The sequence below is a fragment of the Triturus cristatus genome, chromosome 6, assembly GCF_964204655.1.
Source record: "Triturus cristatus chromosome 6, aTriCri1.1, whole genome shotgun sequence".
In the NCBI taxonomy this organism is placed as follows: Eukaryota; Metazoa; Chordata; class Amphibia; order Caudata; family Salamandridae; genus Triturus; species Triturus cristatus.
In genome coordinates, this window is record NC_140589.1 from 1,036,703,320 (window position 1) to 1,036,724,771 (window position 21,452).

Sequence of the window (21,452 nt, forward strand, 5' to 3'; positions counted from 1 at the left end):
ACGCATACACTACATCGCATGTCACTACAACGCAGGCATTACAACGCATACCATTACAATGCATACCATTACAATGCATACCATTGGAGTTAACATAGCAATTTTTAACCCCTACACTATCCAACACTTACCCTACTGTTGCACCCCCTGGAGTTAGAATAGTAATTTTTACCCCTATACTATCCAATACTTACCTTAAATGCAATGTAACAGTATGCGTTGTAATGGTATGTGTTGTAAAGGTAGTATGTGATGTAATGGAATGCGTTGTAAAGGTAGTTTTTTAAAATGCGTTGTAGTGTCATGCGATGTAATGGAATGCGTTGTAGTGGATGTTGCGATGTAAAAAATGCGTTGTAAGTGCATGCGTTGTAAAAGTATGCGTTGTAACGTCATACATCCCATTCAGTAAAAGTCAGTGAGTAAATTATGGCTGGTTTAACCTAATGCATTCTCCGTAGATAAGGTCCCCAGCTCTAATTTTATGACATTTTCGAAACTGAAGACTCAGGGGCATATTTACTAAAAGTTCACACAAAAGAGAGCAGCAGGCAAAGTTGTTGCACTTCGTTATGTGACTGGGAGAGAGCTGAGCAGCATCACATCTAGTAAGATATGGTGCTCTTCAGTTCCCCCCCTAAGCTGGCACACTAAAGGCTGTCTAACGCCAACACAGGAACCCTTGCAACATGGTGCAAGGGTGCAAACTTTACAGGAAGGATTGTTTTTGTGCGGGAAGGGCTACCGTCCTGCACAAAAACATTCCTAAGAGGCAATGTTCTGTTTCAATGAGTGACACAGAATACATCATGCACAGAAAGAGGAAATAACAAAGAGAAATAAACATATTTCTTGTTATGCCATGGCCAGTGTGGTGTACCGTTTTGGCGCAATCCCAGGTTTACTGATTTCAGTAAATCTGGTATTGTGTCACAGTCTATGGGTCAATGCATGGGAATGTCATTGCTCCACCTATGGAAAGCCTGCCACTATGTAATGTAATGCAATAAATATAGCACAAGGGTGAGAGGTTTGAAAAATTATTAATAATTTTGTTTTATTGCTAATAATTATTTTACTTGTTTATCAATTATTTAATTGCTAAATTCTTTTGCAAATTGTTTTATTTTTAATTGTTGGGTTTGTTTTTAAATGTACAATATATTTAGATATGTTTATTTTTTATTGGTTATTTATATTTTGGTGGTGGGTCGTTGGTTTTGTGGGGAATAGGGTCTGAAGTTAAATAAAGTATAAATTACTTTAGTCTATGCTAATTCATTAATAATTGTTAATGATGTAATTGAAGATTAATTATGGTAATTGTATTTTCTATTTGTTCTATTCATTTACAGTTTTTTTTAATGTTACAGTAGAAGTAAATATTTATATTTTTGTTAGTAATGTATATTTTAGTAGTAGGATGTTGGTCTTTCAGGGAATAGGGTGGGAAGGTACTGATATTATAGTATTTGGTAAATTAATTGTTAATAATATTTAATTGATTCATTGATAAAAAAAATGTTTTGGTTAATGTGCTAAATGTTGTGTACATTATTTATATAATTAAATAATTTAGTGTTAAATTATTTTACCTTTTTTATGTGTATTTTATTAAAATTTTGAAATAATATTTTAAAAATAATTTGGTTTTCTTTAATATGAAAGTAATTTTAGTGGTGTTTCCTGTTTTTTTTTTTGTTAGGAAAAAGGTAGATGTTAATTTTAATTTATTTCATTGTTTTTATTATGTATTTATTAATTATTTTAAAAGTCTACAATATGTAATGTTAATTTATGATATGAACCTAATTTCTAAACACTTTAAATATGTATACATTTTGTACAAATTGATTAGGAGGTGGAATGGTATTTTAAGTCTTTCCAAAATCCTATATTTACTGTACTGTTCATAACATTGGAGTATAAATAGTAAATGTAAACCTTCTGGAGATCAACACTTTCCCTACTGTTGTATAGATTGGAGTGGGAATAGTACATGTACCCCCCTCTGTAGTCTTTCACTGTCCCTCCTGTTTATTACACTTGTCAGCCTTGATCTTCCCTCAAACGTTTTGCCTTCTCCCCTCCTGCTTTGGTGAATTTGTTTTGTTTACATCAGCAGATTGTGCACTTTACCACTGATAACCAGTTCTAAAGTGTAAAATAGTAAAGTTAGCTTACACCTGATTGGCATTTTTAATTTAATTATAGACCACTAGTAAAGTGGTATGTAATATACCAAGGGCTGGCAAATTAAGTTCTACCAGTGGGCCTGCAGCACTCATTCTACAACCACTCTACAAACTATGTACGTAGTCCTTAAAACATGTCTCAGGCCTGCCATTCCAGCCTGTGTATGCAGTTTTAAATAGCCAATTCGACTTGGCAAAATAAACCTTTTGTGTGTCCCGGCAATGTTTGGGGTAGATCCACCGACGGTTTGCGGTGCACGCACAAGACTACATTTCTGAGTGTCTTTTCATGCCGGGAGACGATGATATGAGCCAGCAACCTGAATAGGGTTGGCTGATCTGTTTTACAGGCACCACACGTAGGGTGCCGTTTGTGGTTTATCTGTTTTACCCACATAGACAACCACTGGTAGTGTAGATCACACTGTTAGATTTGGTCCTGAAGAATTGCTGTCTACCTTGACACGAGGGCAAGAAACATGTTGACCACCAGTTAATGCGCAATATCCTGTAACATAAAGATAGGGGTGCAATACATTCTTTTTAATCAGGATGGGAGCCAGGTTCATTAAAATTGTTTTGAGTGGACTTCTATTTTATGTTTTAAACCACAAATAGTCTAGTGACCCATTTCACACACATCTACACACTTTTTAAGGCCCCTCACACCCACTGCACCCATACGGCATGGAATAAAAGATCTCCGCAATAGAGCCCCTCATAGGGTGCCCGCCAGGTATTGCAGCACTGACCTGACGAGAAACGCGCCCTATGATGAAGCATGACAACTAGCTGGCTGGGTGTGTGAGGGCACTTATTCCAAACAGAGGAATTCCCCTTTTCCTACCTACATTCAGTATACATTGTTTGACACTTGGCCAACCTATTAACCCCCACCCTCCCTGGTAGGAACTGCATACCAATCTTTTTGGAAAATATACCTTTTGCCAAGCCCAAAACTCCCTTTTTAATACATATAATTCAACTTTAAGGTGGGCCCTAAACAGCCCATAGCGCAGGGTGTATTGTGTTTAAAAATGTGGTCATGTACTTTTAAGGGTTACGTGTCCTGGTAGTGAAAAACTCACAAATTTATTTTTAACTAGTGCGAGGCCTGCCCATCCCAAAGGATAACATTGGGTTACCTTATTACATTTAATAAGTGTTAAGATTTTTGGGGGAACAGGTAGAAATATCATGTTTGGTGTCTAAGGAATTGTAATTTTAAATCCTCTTTAAAAGTAAAGTCAGATTTTAACTCTTAATTCTAAAAATGACACTTTTAGAAAATTGGCATTTCATTGTCCTAACTGTTTGGTGCCTGCAGCCTGTATCCTGGGTCACATCAGTAGGTATAGGGGGCAGTTGGTATTTATGCATTCCTCAGGGACAGTAACACAAAGGGGGACTAGGTGTTGGAAGGATGAGCCATCCAGACATGATGTGAGGGGTGGAGCTGTGCACAGTCCTGCTTACATTTCAAACAAGTTGCCACTGCACACACCCAAAGAACTTCACACTAGCCTTTTGTGACCCCAGACTCTTCAGAGCCTGGGTAGGGAGGCAGGACATTCCAGGACCATCTGTAGGGGGAACACTGTAGAAGCCTCTTCCACCTCAAATCTGGCATCAGGTATAAAGTTAGGATGCTCAGACTCACTCCTCCGCTCACATCTGGACCTGTGAAGGACTCTCAGAGGACTGCCCTGCTGCTCTAAGAGGACTGTTCTGGTGCCTGAATCTTGCCCTGAACCCTTAGAGGACTTCCCTTCTGCTTGAGGTCTGCTTTTCTGCTTGAACCCACGACCACCAAAAGGACTCACTGGGTTAGTTTGCTGTGAACAGCTACTGGGACACAAAAAGCTCCAACATCTTTTAAAGTACATCTTTACCGAATTTAAAGTGAGGTCTGAGCCCCCAAGTGGTGCTTTCCAGTCCTGGATCCCTGAATATGGTGGTAAAGGTGCCCATCCAGCTGAAATCTAAAAACTAAGAACCAAGAGGAGACCGGGACCTACCTGCCTACTTATCAACCCGAGTTGCATCGCCAGCAAACCTATTTTGCGGCAGCTCCCACTACAATCCTCTCTGCAGCAGCAAATCCTGTTCAGCGGCTCTTCGTCAGACACCACCGGCTGCCTCGCCCCACTGAACTTTACCTTCTCAGACATTTTTTTTAAAAGTTTCTTAGACTGGAGTGAGAATAGTAACTTAGACTGTAGTGAGAATAGTAACTCTAACCCCTCTGTAGTCCAACACTTTCCTTAACTGTTGCATAGATTAGAGTGAAAAGAGTAAAGCTAGCCACTCTGGAGTCCAACACTTTCCGTACTGTTGTTTAGAATGGAGTGGGAATGGTAAACTTAAACTTTCCAGAATCCATCACTTTTCCTACTGTTGCTTAAAGGGAAGTGAGAATAGTAAATATAACCCCTCCAGAGTACAACACTTCCCCTACTGCTGCATGAAATGACATGCAGGTAAAAGCATGTGCTGTAATCCATGCATTGTAAAGGTTGTTTCCCATTGCGAAGGCAGGAGATGCGATGGTTCCTTACTGCTATGCAGGTTCGTTGGCGCTTGAATACGATGCATTGCACAAAGGAGGTGAGGTATCACTGTAGTAAAGTGATGTATCGGTTCCTGTAGGAGGTGCAGGGTCGTTGATCAGCTAACAGCTGGAAATAATGTGGGACGCAGTGGAGGTGATGCGTCGGCTGCAGGGGCGAGACCTCGGGTCCTGAACTCAACACGGTGCTGATAATGCATCGATTTCGCAGTGCCTCAATTTCACGGTGTCAGTGTCGAAACACCAGACCACAGGCGCTACTTCAGAGTCAGAATGGTGTGTCACATACTTTGGTGAAGCGGTGCTCTAGACTCACATAGTGGAGGTACTTCGGAGGCTCTGCCGCACTGTTGGGGCTTTCGTTGTAAATTGTAGTCATTGTGTTGTGCACACAGGGAGCAGGGACCCCTGCTTCGCCAGTTCTGAAGTGACGCTTGGAGTCGATGTGTCGATTTCTTGGTTGCAGCACCAGAATCACCTCCAAGGGTCAAGGACTGGGTTTGGCACCACTTGGCAGGTCAGGACTCACATCAGAGGAGCACAGGTGCTGGTAGCAAGTTGAAGGTGAAGGTTTTGAAGACCCTGAGACTTCCAACAGGAGGCAAGCTCAACTCAAGTCCCTGGAGAAACTTTAGAGAGCCATATGCAGAGAGCAACATCCAGTCCTCTTACTCCCAGGTAAGAAGCTGCAGTCAGCAGGCCAACACAGCAAAGCAAGCATGCAGCAAAGTGGCAGTCCCTCTGGGCAGTCCAGCAACTCTTCTTCCTGGCAGAATGTGCTCAGTCCAGAAGTCTTTCTACTGTTATAGTGTCAGAGGTCCAGTAGTTATACCTATTTTGGCCATTGAAGTAGGGAGATTTCAAAGAAAGGTCTTTGCATGTAACAAAACCCTGCCCTTCCTGGCCCTGGCTCTGGGCACACTTCAGAGGGGTATTAATTGCTCAGACCACCTTCTCTCATGACCTAGCACCTGATCCTCAATGTGGACAGGTGCAGGGATACTAATAGATTACCACAGGCTAGCCTCCACACTTGCGAGGGAGGTTAGCCCAGATAGGTGTTACTGCTGAATGTGGCTTCAGACATAGTGAGTATGATTGGGACTTCACAACCACCCCTGGCTATGGGCACTATTTGCATATTTTAAACTGGCACCCAATCTTAAGACTCCAAATTTTTGTTTTACCGCATGCATTCTTAGTGTGCAGCTCTTCTCTAACTCATAGGAGTCAAACTGCTATCTTGATTTGGTAAATTAATCCAGGAAAAACAGTGTATGACATATTTTACCTTATTTTGTGGTTGTTGTCTGTCATGTGTATATTCCATGTTTGTTTTGGTTTACATCTCTCTTTTTGTGCAATCGCTTTATGGATGGCATGGTTTGCAGTGTTATGCAAGCCACATCAAATAATTATCATGTTTATACTTACTATGCGATTCATTTATTCACCTTACAGGTCGTTTTTTAGCATATTTCTTGAAGGTATCTACTATAATTTAGACAGATTCCCTGTGGTTGGTCATCTTTTTCATACATCTCCACATAAGATTCCAAACACTGTGTTGTGTAGATTAGGAGATATAGGTCATGACGAATGGCCACTATATCTCTACGACTGATATAGGCATGAAACATGTTGCCCCACCAGCTATCATAGATTATCATTTCTGATGATAGCAACCACATTTTTAATCTAGAAAGGTGGACTCGCTCATTAAGACTTTTTTAGATGACTGCTTTACCTATTTAAAACCTGAACTATCCCACTCACACACACATCAATCACACCAATCTACACTTGTAGCCCCCACACCCAGGCTTCATATACGGCAAAAAGAAAAAGTCTCTGGTTAAGAGCCCCCTCATGGGTGCCCATTGGGCATTGCACCACCAGCTCGATGAGGAGCATGCTCGATAATGAAGCATGACACCCACCTGGGTGAGTGAGGGCACTTGCTCCTGAAGAATCACACTCCCTGCTGACTCTCCAGGCAAACACTGACCCGTTTGTCTTCATTAGGAACTGCATACCATTTTGTTTATTATGCAGGGCACACCTGAGCTCCCTTAGTTTATGAGTGAATTCACAAAGCCCAACTGTCATGCAACCCAGACATGTATTCTAGGGACAGGTAGAGGCACCAAATGATGAAGTAAGAAAACGGCAACTTTAAAAAAATGGCATTTTCAGACCTGCAATCTAAAAGATAACTTTACTAAAAGATGTGTTTTTAAATTGTAAGTCCAGAGACACCAAACTCCAATTTTACATCAGCTCGCAATTGGAAGATACCCGCTACAGGGCAGCTTCAATTTTAACCTATGATAGAGATAGGACTTGCAGTAGTGAAAAGCGAATTTAGCAACTTTTCACTACCAGGACCTGTAAAACTCAAAAGCATATGTACCACCTTTTAAACACACACCACTGGCCCCTGGAGCTGCCTAGGGCCTACCTTAAGGGTCCCTTACATGTAATAAAAGGGAAGATTTGGGCCTTGCAAGTAGATGCACTTGCAGCTCGCCATGGCATTTAAAAACTGCGGCAGGCCTGAGACACTTTTAGAGGGCAACCCATGTGGGTGGCACAACCAGTGCTGAATGCCTACCAGTAGCATTTGGTTGACAGGCCCTGAGCACACGTAGTGCACTGTACTAGGGACTTGATAGTAAATCAAATATGTCAATCACAGAGAAACCAAATGCCATTACGTTTTAGACACAGAGCACATGCACTTTAGCCCTGTTCAGCAGTGGTAATGTGCCCAGAATCCAAAGACCAGCAAAATCAAAGTCCATCACACAACCAAAAAAAGGAGGGTAGAAGCAAAAAAAATAAGGGAAACCACACCAAAAGATGCTAGGTCTAACACCCTACAACATTAAACACTTTTACTTCCGGAGTTCAACAATTTTACTACTGCTGCATAGATTGGAGTGGGAATACTAAATCTAACATTTTGAGGGTCCAATACTTTCCATATTAGATTGGAGTGGGAAGAGTAAATCTAACTCCTCCAGAGTCCACCCCATTCCACAATGTTGATTAAAGTGGAGAAGGAATAGTAGGTATAATCACCGGAAAGCCTAACACTTTCGAGGTGGATAGGGAGGTACATTACCTGGGGCGAGAAAAGCAGGCACGATGATAAGGGGAAGGGGACGGCCCAGTTGGACGCTGGCAGGACTGCTGCACAGGCCACACGCCTCGACATATGTGTCCAAATTGCTAGATAACAATTGTCAACTGATTACATCCCCCACAAAATTACCTACAGTCATGTCTTCCTTTTTTGCTTAGCTTTACTTAAGGAATACTTTGATACGCCGATCATGCCAGAAGAAATCGCAAAAAGTATTGCCAGCCACCCTGGGGAGAAAGCCCACGGCTCAGATGGGCTTACGCCTGCCTTTTATAAGAAATACCCCACTATACTCATCCTGCATCTTATCGAGATGTACCAAGGCTCACTGTCGATGGGCCACCTCCCCCAACTCTCCGTGAGGCAATCATTATAACTAAACACAAACCAGACAAACCCCCAGAGTTCTGTGATTCCTATTGCCCCCTGTCATTAATAAAGAGAGGTGACAAAATATACGCGAAGATTCTAGTGAACCGTCTGTTGCCTCTCATGCCTTTAACTGTGTGACCCGATCAGTCCGGGTTTATATTGGCGAGGGCCACGTCGCACAATCTCCGTACTATATTCTCCATTGTGCATCACATTCATCCCTCCCTGCCGGCAGTAGCGGCTCTTCTTGATGCCACAAAGGCATTTGAATCCCTAAAATGGTTGTTCCTTTTCCACCTTCTCGGATGCCTGGGTTCAGCTCAAGCTTTGTAAAAAAAAAATCCAGAAACTACATACTCTTCCCTCGGCATGCATTAAACTAAATGGTCATATTTCAGACCTCATCACAATCACACGTGGTACTTGGCAGGGATGCGCCCTCTCGCTGCTCCTGTTTCCGAAGGCACTAGAGCCACTGGTGGTTAGGTTGAACTAACACCAGGTGGAGGAGGTATCAGCTTCACCACCCGAGGACTTGTGGTGTTTATGTACGCCGATTATATCACCCTGTACGTTTGTGAGCCACGCAAGAACCTAGACCATATGGCGAAGGAAGAGATCCAATTTGGGGGTTACTCGGCCATTCAGGTTAACTGGAGTAAATCAATACTCTTCCCACTCACTGAGGCCGTGCACCCATACGAGATGATGTATCCAATAAAATGGGTATCTGAGTTGACTAGATATCTGGGCATATGGCTGAGTAGAGACACGGAGGAGTTGTGGAGGGTGAATTACGGACGTGCTGTAGATTGGCTCAAGGCACGTATCCAGATATGGAACAAATTACTGCTATCCCTCACTGGGCGCATAGCGATTGTGAAAATGGTGGTTCTACCAAACATTTTATATTTATTTGTCAATGTCCTGCTTCCCCTCACAGCACAGTTCTTGAAGCAATTGCGCTCCGACATGATTACACTAGTGTGGGCGGGCCAACAGCCTAGAGTATCACATAAAATCCTCACGCTGCCTCCGGCATGCAGAGGACTTGGTGCACCAAACCTAAAGCTGTACGCCCTCTGCGCCCAAGCGAGCTTTCTACATTTCTGGCTGTACCCCACACCGTTTCAACCACATCCCTCTTTCTCCACACTGCAAGATAGCGGCACGGCGAGACGTGCTGGTGCTGGTGCACTGGTTTCTCCCCCCATTCACCAGAAATGCCTAGCGTAAGGTCACACTACTAGACGCATTATTATATTATCAAATCAAGGCGACCTGTCTGAATTCATACAGCGTGTTTTCTGCCCCCCCCTAATTTTTATGGCATTAGAACATATCCACACAACAAAATCGCCACGCAAACTCATTACCCAACTCTACTCCCTGACACTGACTACTTCCCATCTGGAAGCCTCGAGGGCCAGCCAGGCATAGGAACTAGACTTAGGCCTGGAAATACCTGCAGAGCAATGGCTTTACTGCTGCCGTCAAACAGAACGACTTTCTCCTAACTATAGACTGCGACTGATACATTTTAAATATCTACATAGAATGTATCGTACACCTACATAGGATAGGATTGGCTGGCGAATTGAGGTGTTTATGCTGCTCTGCGCCGGAAGCTACATTCATGCATCTGGCCTGGACTTGTCAGAGGTTGGCGGATTACTGGAGGACCATGTGTGAGACCGTCAGTGCCATCATGGGAGACTCCTTTCTACCAGACCCACAGATATGTTTACTTGGATATGTTAGGGAGACCCCGGACACATACCGCTGCCTTGTCGCGATGTTACTGCTGCTGGCCAAGTGCAGGGTGGCAATACACTGGGGGCGTAGGCCAGCGCCCACAGTGAAAGCGTGACTGGTCAATGTCTCACACTGCCAGGCACAACTGACCTCCTTTTGGGACCTTATGCCACCGACGAACCGCCCCAAAAATATCTGGGACCTATTCAAGACGTATCTCTGTCAGCATGCTTCTGTCGCAGTGGACGTACCTGGTTCCAAACTCCTTTGCAGCAATGTTGGCCCCTTAAGTTGCATGCTGGCTAGGCAACGGCGCCCGTCATGATCTTTGATGTATACAATATGGATCAACAAGTTACTCTGACCACTCAATGTTGTAGATCAATTGTGTCCGGTGGTGTTATGTGTGTGAAATACATTTTGCTACCAACTGTGATATATTGGGAAGGATTCCCAATAATGTATGCCTGATTTAAGTATAAATGAAGTTTTAAAAAAAAGAAAGTCTTACACTTATCTTACTGTTTAATAAGAACGAGTTGGAGTAGTAAATAAATGTTTCTGAAATTAAATCTTTTTTTAATGTTTGTCAATCTGCATGTATAGTTATTTTAAAATATATTGTTACCTTGTTTTTGCTGATCTCCCCAGCCATAATATTAGTGTCACAATATGTTTGTCATTCCTGTGTAATTAAAGGAAGACAACATTTTTGCTAACAATATTTTTTAACAATATTTTTGTGCCACAATATTTTTGTTGGCGATGATTTATCATGGAACCTCTACTGTATAGATGAACACCTGCCTGGGGATGACTCTACAAGTGGGCTTCTAGGGTCAATGTGGACTTTGTTTCCAGGGCCAGTGACAATGACATCTCCAATCCTTTAGGGGTCAGTAGTGCAAGAACTTGCTGGGAAATAGCGGAGGGAAGGAATGGAGGAAGAGTGGGTAAAAACAAAGCTCTGGACAAATCCAAAAGCTTCAGAGGCCACGAGGCCCTAAGCAATCACTCCTATGGATGGATCAGACTCTCAGAATCAAGGAGCCACAAACCACATACATTTGGCCACAGAAAACTTAAATTTTCCCTGATGCTTGTGTGTGACCCATCTCAGGGCCTTTGGGACTAGTAAATCTGTGCTGCATTCAGTGGTTCTTCATTGTTCCCTCAAGTGTACCAGTGGCCAGTGGGCCCAGCAACCGAAGATTACTGTTGTGCTATACTTAAATGAAAATGTCCCTGGGCACATAGATGGGGGACTGTGTATGTCAGATCCTGCTGCACAGGAGTGGCCAAAGGCCTTTGCACCATGTGCCTGTACCGGGGAGATTCCAAGAACAAACTCATTCCCGTTTACCCTCACACCTTAAGAAATACATGCACATTGATAGGAAGTGGAACCCATGCCGCCTAACGCATTTCACCAGGAACGAGCATTCCATGCTAATGAGTAGATCCTGCATGGGCACTGGGTTCTCCAGAGCCTGCTGTGTGGGCCCTGCAAACTTTAGACAGGAGAAGGCAGAAGTAGTAGCTCGCTCCTCCATTGGCAGAGGAGTGTGCCAGATGAGTGGATGAATTTCCTGACTGTGTGGGCATGGACTTCCACAGCACCCTGATTGTAGGTATCCCACATGGGGCTGCAGCAAACACATTCAAGAAAGGAACAAGTAAGCATGCACTTGTGTATAAAAGATAAAATAACTTTAAAGGAAAAGGAATAATTTACCAAACAGCCGGTTAAAAAAGAAATAGGTCGGTGGGCAAAGGAGCACCCCAAAGTCCTGTGGGGTGCTATGCTAATTTGCAGATAATACTGGGTGGGGGGTGGCTGTGGGGGCTACCAGGAGAGCTACATCCCCCTGAATGAGCCCCAGAGTTGATTGTATTTGAGTGATCATAAGTCTCATAGGGCTCTATAAGAATGAACTCAGAAATATTTGCCTTCAAAGACAAACTCTTCTGGAACTGGGGCTTTTACGCAGAGACTCTACGGTGCATGGACCTTTGTTCTTAAGTTCTCTGAGGTTGGTTGAAAGCTCCAACACAAAGGCCCTCATTGTAAGTGGCTTCTTAATCCCAATGGGGATGGTAACAGCATTATGAGATCTGTCAGAACACTGCAGATCTCATACATTTCCCCAAGAGTTTCAGCCACTACAAATATCTGAAATCTGGAGGAATTCTGGCCCAAAATGAGAAATTATGAGGGAATCAGACCTGGAATTACTGATTCCCTTAGTAATTCCTAAATTCTTGGTGGATCTTTATGGTTTAACCGATAATGGGATGGATTTTACCCACCTCTGGAGTTAACAGTACCCCTGATATGAGTAACTCCAGTGATGACAAAACATCAACACATTCATTGGGCCACTCACAATGAGTACTAAAGCGTTCACAGTTTTATTGCAGTATTGTTGCAGGATATACAACCAAGAGTTACAATTATTGCATAAAACAGTTATAAAATGAAAGTTTAATTCAGTGCATATTTCTAGTTACATTTCAAAAGGTTTTACAATGTTGAAATGCATTATAGCTGAGGGTTTTTGACCTATTGAATTATATGGCTCACCTTGACAAAGCCAGTAGACTTGCCTTTTTATTAATACACTAGCCATGTTTTGTGTGAGGCACCTGAAGGGTATATGGTATTTTTGGGAGTTAGCGCTTGCTAGTCTGCAGACCATTAGAGGTGCCTCCAGCTTGGGCAGACAAGAGTATATTTAGGGGGTTGCCTAACCTGCATGACTCCCCTTGTAGTGTTGTTCCTGGAGGATGTAAGCCTCTTTAGATGGTGTCGGGTAGGCGGTTCCACCTGAAAATTTGCTTATTTTTTAAATTAGTATTTCTTTTTCTATGTAATAGAGTGTTTTTTCTCTTTTTTTAAGTAAACTCATTCACTACGCAGACATTTATTAAGTGTTATTTGTTGTGCTGAACAGATCTGTGTCTCTACCCCAGAGAACCTCCACTGAGTAAGCCCTGAAAGAAACTGCCTTGCTACCCCGAGAATCAAGTGCTCGGGGGGCATTTGGTTCCCTATTTGGAGAATCGCAGTAACAGCATAACAGAGGCATAAGACCCCAGTTGTTACATTTGGGATCCAGTACCTTTTTACTGCCCTGTGACCATCCAACCCAGTACGTTTTCTGATCCTGAGTGTATAATTTAATTTCAGTGTGGCAAAAATGCGAAGTGACATGTGAGATGTAAATTTAATTATGCAAAGTGGAATAAAACTGTGTAATACAAAGATATAATAATGCACGACTCTCTGTCATTCTCCAGCTAAGTTAATGCGATATAAACTACCAATGCATAAACATATTTTTGATGGTCTTTGGCTTGTAAACTGTATCTGAGAGCAAGTGTCCCCCATACTAGAAATACAAAAAGTAGATAACCTCTGTCCATGACTCAACAGATATTCTTTTTATATAAAGGTTCAAAGTCCAGTGAAGAAAATGTCATAATTACTTTATAAACATAGTTTACTATGCATCAAGAAGAAACTTCTGAAAAAAATTATTATAGAATTACACCAACCTCACAGCGCATCCCTTGCAGTCACCTTCTCGGTCCCTGAAATTCCACAGTCCAATAGGCTTGCCATCCAGGAAGGTTTCACCCATACAGCCGGTAAAAGTGCTTGTTTTCACAGCATCCGCTTTCTACCCAGTAGAAAAAGATATTTTAGTGCTATGCACTATAAAATCAAACCTGTGCCCTAAAATGTTGATTAGCTACAAAAATGACTATTTAGATTTTAGGTATGAATGAAGCATGGACATTGATTCACTGAAATGCGAGGGGTAGTTGAAGTGACAACACCCATTGTTTGACCAGCCCCCTCATAGCATCACAGGATGTGAGCTCACATGAACATAGACACTGGAGAAATTCCAAGAAGTGACATCAATTAAATTGTAAAGACCCACAAATTATGGTAATAATACAAAAGATACTAAAGCAGATATAAATATTGGATTGCACTCGAAGTTTAGTACAGTGAACAGTGGGAAGAAGCATTGCCTGCATGAACTATCTCTAGGAATGCAGTTTAAGTACATCTATGCAGATCACAGTAGCACTCACCGAGCTGTGTGGGATATGTTCGCTGTATAGTAAATGCCCTATGGAATTATCCTGTAGAAAGGTTTAATTTCTTTGAAAATGGCAAATAAAATAAGCAGTGCATACAAGTGAGGTATCATTTGTATTGGGAGACCAAGGTGAACGCTGGGTGGTAGGACATTTGTGCTGGTGTGGTGATCCCACACAGAAATGTAAGGAAAATTAGAATTTTTTAGCTACATTTGAGGTTTGCAGGGGATTCTGGGTAGGAAAACGTTGGAGGGCCCACGCAAGCCACACCTCCCTTTTCTCCCCCGTGTGTCTAGTTTTCAGAAATATGTGGGTTTGGTATGATTCCTTAGGTGGCCGCTGAGCCCGGGGACCAAAAAAGCAGGTGTCACCCTTGCAAAACCAGGTCGTTTTGTGATAGATAATTTTGATGTCTCAACAATACGTTTTGGGCCCATGCCTGTTGCGGGTACTTGGCCCCCCCACACAAGTGAGGTACCATTTTTATTGGGACACTTGGGGGAACACTGGGTGGTAGGAAATTTGGGACAGCTCGGTGATCCCACATATTTCCCTTTCAGAAATGTGAGAACATTTGTATTTTTTTAGCTAAATTTGAGGTTTGCAGGAGATTTGGGGTAGGAAAACGTTGGGGGATCCACATAAGTCTCACCTCCCTGGACTCCCCTGGGTGTCTAGTTTTCAGAAATGTCTGGGATTTGTATGTTTACCAAGATGGCCGCCGAGCCCCGGACCAAAAATGCAGGTGACTCCATAGCAAAACAAGGTCTTTTTGCTATTGATAATTTTGAAGTCTTCACAGTACGTTTTGGGCCATTTATTGTCACGGGCACTAGGCCTACCCACACAAGTGGGGTACCATTTTTATTGGGAGAGTTGGGGGAATGCTGGGTTTGTGGAAGTTTGTGGCTCTACTTAGATTCCAGACGTGTCCTTCACAGAAATATTTGAGGTTTGCAAGGGATTCTGGATGACAGAACCTGGTGAGAGGCACCCAAGTGACCCCATCCTGGACTCCCCTGGGAGTCTAGTTTTCAAAAATTTACAGGTTTGCTTGGTTTCCCTCGGTGCTGGCTGAGCTAGGGCCCTATATCCACAGCTAGGCACACTGCGAAAAAAAGGGTCAGTTTGCAGTGGGAAAATGTAATGTGTCCATGTTGCGTTTTGGGCCGTTTCCTGTCGCAGGTATTAGGCCTACCCACACTATTGAGGTACCATTTTTGTTGGTAAACTTTGGGGAATGCTAGGTGGGTGGAAGTTTGTTGCTCCACGCAGATTCCAGAACTTTACATCACAGAATTGTGAGGAAAATGTGTTTCTTTTATGAAGTTTGAGGTTTGTAAGGGATTCTGGGTAACAGAACCTGGAGAGAGGTACCTAAGTCACCCCCATCCTGGATTTCCTGGGGTGTCTAGTTTAAAAAAACTTTACAGGTTTGCTAGGTTTCCTTAGTTGCCGGCTGAGCTAGGGTCCCACAGCCACAGCTAGGCACATTGCAAAAAAGAGTCAGTTTTCACCAAAAAAATGTGATGTGTCCACTTTGTGTTTTGGCCTGTTTCCCGTCACAGGCCCTAGGCTTACCCACACAGGTGGGGTACCATTTGTATTGGAAGACTTAGGGCAACACAGAATAGTAAAACAAGTGTTATTGCCGAATGACTTTCTTTGCATTTCTGCATTCCAAATGTAAGACAATGTCTAAAAAATGTCCTCTAATTCACATGCTTGTATAGGTACCCACAATTTCGGAGATGTGCAAATAACCACTGCTTCTAAACCCTATATTTTTTTACCATTACGGAAATATATTGGTTTCCGTGATACCTATTTTTCACTCTTTATATTTTACCAAATGAATTGCAACATACCCGTTAAACAATGAAAAACCCTTGCAAGACACAGCTCAGTTATTGGCTCTGGGTTCCTCAGGTTCTTGGTGAACCTACAAGTCCTATACATACTGCAACCAGAAGGGGCCAGTGGACATAACGGTATATTGCTTTAAAAAATCTACCATACTTAGAAAAAGGTTACAGGTGAAAACGTTGGCACAAATGGCTGTTTTTGCAACTCAATTTCAATATTTTTTAAACTATTAGTTTCTATAAAAAAAAACTTGAAGCATCTAAACATATGATCCCTTGCTGAATTCATACTTATGTCTGTCTACTTGTCAGAAACGTATAGTTTTCCAGGATCCATTGTTGCTTTCATACCCATTTCTACCACTAACTGGAAGGATGCTGAAAGCATGAAAATAGGAAAATTAGGCTATGTCCCAGTAAAATGCCAAAACTGTGTAGAAAAATGTGGTTTTCTGACAAAAGTCTGCCTGTTCCTGAAAGCTGTGAAGATGGTGATTTTATCACTATAAACCCTTTGCTGATACCTTTTGTAGGGAAAAGAACAGACGCTGGAAAAAAGGAAATTAACTGTAATTTGGCCAATTTCTCAGCCCTTCCAGAGGAATCCACAAACCCTGGGTACCTTTAGAGTCCTCAATATGCTGGAATAAAAGGACACAAATTTGGTGCGGATTCCTTATGTGGACAAAAAGTTACAAGGGTCTAAGCATGAACTACCCCAAATAGCCAAAAAAGGCTTAGCATGGGTGAGGAAGGCTTGCAGCGAAGGGGTTAAGGCCGGGCCCCGGGGGATGAAAAATAGAGGGCAGAAAAATGAGCAGAAAAGGCAAAACAGAGGGCAGAAAAATGAGCAGAAAAGGCAAAACAGGAGGCAGAAAAACTAGGAAAAAAGGATAAACAGAAGGGATAAAAAGAGCAGGAAAGGCAAAACAGATAACAGAAAAATGGGGAAAAAGGCAAAACAGAGGGTAAAAAAACAAGTAAGTAAGGCAAAACAGAGCAGAAGGGGCAAAACAGGGGACACTCACAGACCCACTCAGAGACTCATGCACCCACTTACAGACCAAATAACACACACATGCATCCACTCACAGACCCACTTAGATACTCATGCACCAACACACTGAGCCACTCAGACTCACGCACCCACTCAGGCTCATGCACCTACTCACGGACCCAATCAGACTCATGCACTCACTCACACACCCACTCAAACACTCACACACACACTCACAGACCCACTTAGACACTCAGGCATCCACTCATAGGCCCACCAAGAGACTCATGCAACACTCACAGACCCACTCAGGCACTCATGCACCCACTGACAAACCCAATTAGACCCTCATGCACCCACTTAGAGACCCACTCAGAGACTCTCTCACCCACTCAAAGACCTGCTGAGACACTCATGCACTCACTCACACACTCAGTGTCCAAGGTTAGTGGTTACAGTTAGGAAATACACATTTTAAAAAACTTAGAAATTAACTGAAGAAAAAAAGGTTACAGGGACATTATAGTTAGGAAATAGAATTGAAACACCTTAGAAATTCACTGAAAAAACCAAAGGTTAAAGGGACATTATAGCTAGGCTCATATTTAACTTGTGCAAAACCAGTGAAATTCAGCAGTTATAGTTACCTGAGCTCACATACTACATCACTCATGACATGGTCAGTGACATCACTGATGACATCTCAAATTACCTCACTGATTACATTACTGATTACATCATCCACAGAACTACTCACACATTCATTCTCATCCCTATACAACCTCTCATAGACCCACTCACACATGCACTCAACCACTCACATACCCATTCACTGACCCATACAAGTACTCACTCAACCACTCAGTCATCCAAATACCCCCTCACACACCCACTCACTCACTCATACAGCCTCTCAACACACCCACTCACTCACCCATACAAGTACTCATGCTTTCACTTGCACACCCACACAACCACTTACATAACCATTCACACATCCATACAAGCACTCTCATATTTGCTCACTCCCCCATACAGCCATTCACGCAGAAACTCACTCTCCAATAGAGCCATTCACACAAACACCCACTCAAACATCCACTGACTCACCCATACAGCCATTTACATACCCATTCACTCATAGAACCATTTACACACCCGCTCACTCACCTATACAGTCACTCACACAGCCACTCACTCATCTATTGAGCCACTGACACACCCATTCACTCACTTATACAACCATTAATACAACCACTCACACAGCCACTCACTCACCAACACAGCCACTCACACGCCTACTTATTCACCCATTCAGCCACTCACACACCCAGTGACTCATACAGCCATTCACACAATGATACATGTAGTCATACAACCACTCACATAATATATGTTAGAAGAAGTATCACACACCAGTAGTACAACTAATATACTTATTTAACTTTTGTAATACCATAGTGTATATATATATATACAAAAAATCATAAACTGTTTAAAATAATTGCACTTACTGGATGATGTCATCAGTGATGTCATTTAACATGTCATCAGTGATGTCATCAATGATGTCACTGACAATGTCATGAGTGATGTAATATGTGAGGTCATAAGCAGTGCATTGGGAGGACGTAAGTTATTTTTAGCTCAGGTAACCATAACGGATGGACTTCACTGGTTTTGTATGAGTGAAATTGTTAGCCTAACTATAATGTCTCTGTAACCTAACCTTTGGTTTTTTCAGTAAAAAAAAAAAAAAAATATATATATATATATATATATATATATAAAAAATACATATATATCATATATATATATATATATATATATAATATATTATCTACTGGCGGTCGCCAGTAGATAGTTATAGTTAGGACCGTGTTTCCATAGGAGATCCGCAACATTCTATTTGGAATAACTTTGGCGCCGATTGACGAATCCTCGCGAAATTTTCAAAATAGGTGGGGCGCTCCGCTCCGCTCCTTCCCTGAAAGTCTCGGGGGGATTCGTCAAGCAGTGGCTGAGAAAAAGGGGGGGTCCCAAAACACGTTTCCCCCATGCATTTTTCCATAGGACCTTTAGTCCAAGCTACAGCCCGAACGGCTGAACAGAATTACTTGAAATTTGGCAGAGAGGTAGTCCTCAGGTCAGGGATGTGCCTTTTGCAGGTCTGGTGTAAATCTGTTCAGTATTTCCTGAGAAAATAGCATTTAAAAGCATGTATACATCTATAGGCGCGCACCGTGCGCGTACGGTAAAACATACCGTACGCGCACGCTGCCGTGCGCGAGCGCGCTTCTGGTTGGTTGTTAGATCTTAGTAAACATTCGAATCGGTCGAAACCAGGAAGTGTCGGCCGCCATTTTTCTCTCGCAGTCTGAGGGGGTGAAAAACAAAGGTGGAGAACGTGAAAAGGGGGCAGGGTGGACTGTTCCTGACCCCCTAGCCTTTGTCAGGGGGTCCCAGAAGGACCCCCAAGGGCCTAAATTTGTTTTATTTTATTTACGAAAAATCACGGAGTGCGCGCAGCGTGCGCGCATGGTGTAAACGGAAAAAATCAGCGAACTGCGCAACGTGCGCGCGCGGTGCGCAAAGTGCACCGGGCGCCCACAGCGCGCGCACCATGTGCGCATGGTACGCGCACGGTGAAAAACCTAAAAAAAATAAATAAATAAATACATAACTTAGCATTTAAAAAACCGTACAAATTCACTGAAAAAACCATAGGTTTCACACACGTTATAGTTAGGAATTAGCATTTATAAAACCTTGCAAATTCACTTAAAAAACCATAGGTTTCACACATGTTATAGTTAGCTGGACATTTCACTCGTGAAAAACCATTGAAATTCCCCCGTTATAGTTAGTGCAGGCAACTATAACTCAAGCGACCGCAATCCTCTGCTGATGACGTCAGATATTACATCACTGATGACATATGTGTCTTTCTGTAAAATAAATATTTGTAATATATGTATAGCTAAAGGTAAATGGAAGAATAAATGGGTAAATAAGTGTCTAAATACAGTGATGTAATATGTGACGTCATCAGCAGAGGATTGCGGTCGCGTGAGTTATAGTTGCCTGCACTAACTATAACGGGGGAATTTCAATGGTTTTTCACGAGTGAAATGTCCAGCTAACTATAACATGTGTGAAACCTATGGTTTTTTAAGTGAATATATATATATATATACATACATATATCATATATAATTGTGTTAAAACCAAAAGGGCTTGGCTTATGCCAAACGTAAAAAGTGTCTCCCTGTAAGTGAGCAGGAGAAATACACAAGAAAGAAGCTATGCTCCAGAGCAGGGACAAATACAAGATGGACAAGACAAGCCATTGAATAAGAAGCAAGCAAATTAGACTGACTAGAAAGCCAACCAATGTAAGGAAGTAAGCAATAGGCAGGCCAAGTGCATTCACTGGAAATATAGAAGTTCAGTTACTCACTAATTAGAGTACCTGTTTGCTCCTGATAAGTGCTGGTACTCTCTCATTAAATGTATTGCAGGAGTGCTGAGAAGTGCAAGTACTATCCCTTTCAAATTAAAGAAGTGCAGGTACTCCGTACCGGACAGTACATGCCAATTTAAAGCTCTGGGCAGGCTATAAGACAATTGTAAGAACTGGTAAGCTGACAACAGCTCTTTTACAACCAGTGAGCTTGTGATGGCTGCTAGTCTTGACCTAAAAATGAAGGCCAAGAGTTTTCTAGAAAACTACAGGTTGCTCTTAATTGTAGACATTTTCACTAAAATATTTAAAAGAGGCATTCCTTTCTGCACCTATGGATTCCTGGACAAAAATAAACATATCTATCCTTCACAATTCCACAAAATAAGCTGGTTCTCTGTGTGTGTACATATAACCAAAAGACAATAAATAGTCTTAGAGGATCAAAGGCAAAGATATGGTCAGCAAGTGATGGGAGGGACACATTTATTCTAAGAGTAGAAGGTGACTGTAACTGCATCATGATAGATTTTTTTTTATTTGCAAAGTATATTTCTTGATTTTCACAGAATGCAAAATATAGATATGACAAAGTATACATTTTGCAACACTTCATAACCAAAACAGAATCTAGCAATATCATAGTAAATTCTCTCATTCTATTTAATTGCATACTATCTCCGACTTGACAAATAACCAGTCAGGGTTTCTCAGGCTTAAACACTAAGCAATAGGCACCTTATGCCTCCAATGAATTTCTTTTAATCCCGCTCCGACGATGAAGTGTTTTTAAAGACATGGGCTGTCTGCATTTACATAAACTGGAGTAGGTTTGGGGTGACCCTGATGGATACATAGATGTCATTCCATATCCTTGGTGCAAAGATGGAGGAGTCCTGTTGCCCCGTTCTCTACTTTTTAACACTTATTCTTCTCCAGTCTGATCATATACTGCAGAGGATGCGCTGAGAG

The 21,452-nt window shown here is 42.2% G+C and overlaps 1 protein-coding gene across 6 annotated transcripts in view; it reads right to left on the minus strand.

Moving 5' to 3' along the window:
- The window catches only part of LAMA2 (laminin subunit alpha 2), a 3,129,796-nt gene that overhangs the window by 245,375 nt on the left and 2,862,969 nt on the right, over nucleotides 1-21,452 (minus strand). For all 6 annotated transcript variants that reach the window (XM_085611831.1, XM_085611827.1, XM_085611830.1 and 3 more), the window contains one exon: nucleotides 13,598-13,722. In XM_085611831.1, coding sequence (XP_085467957.1) covers nucleotides 13,598-13,722 — 125 coding nt within the window. The remainder of the gene's footprint in view (nucleotides 1-13,597; nucleotides 13,723-21,452) is intronic.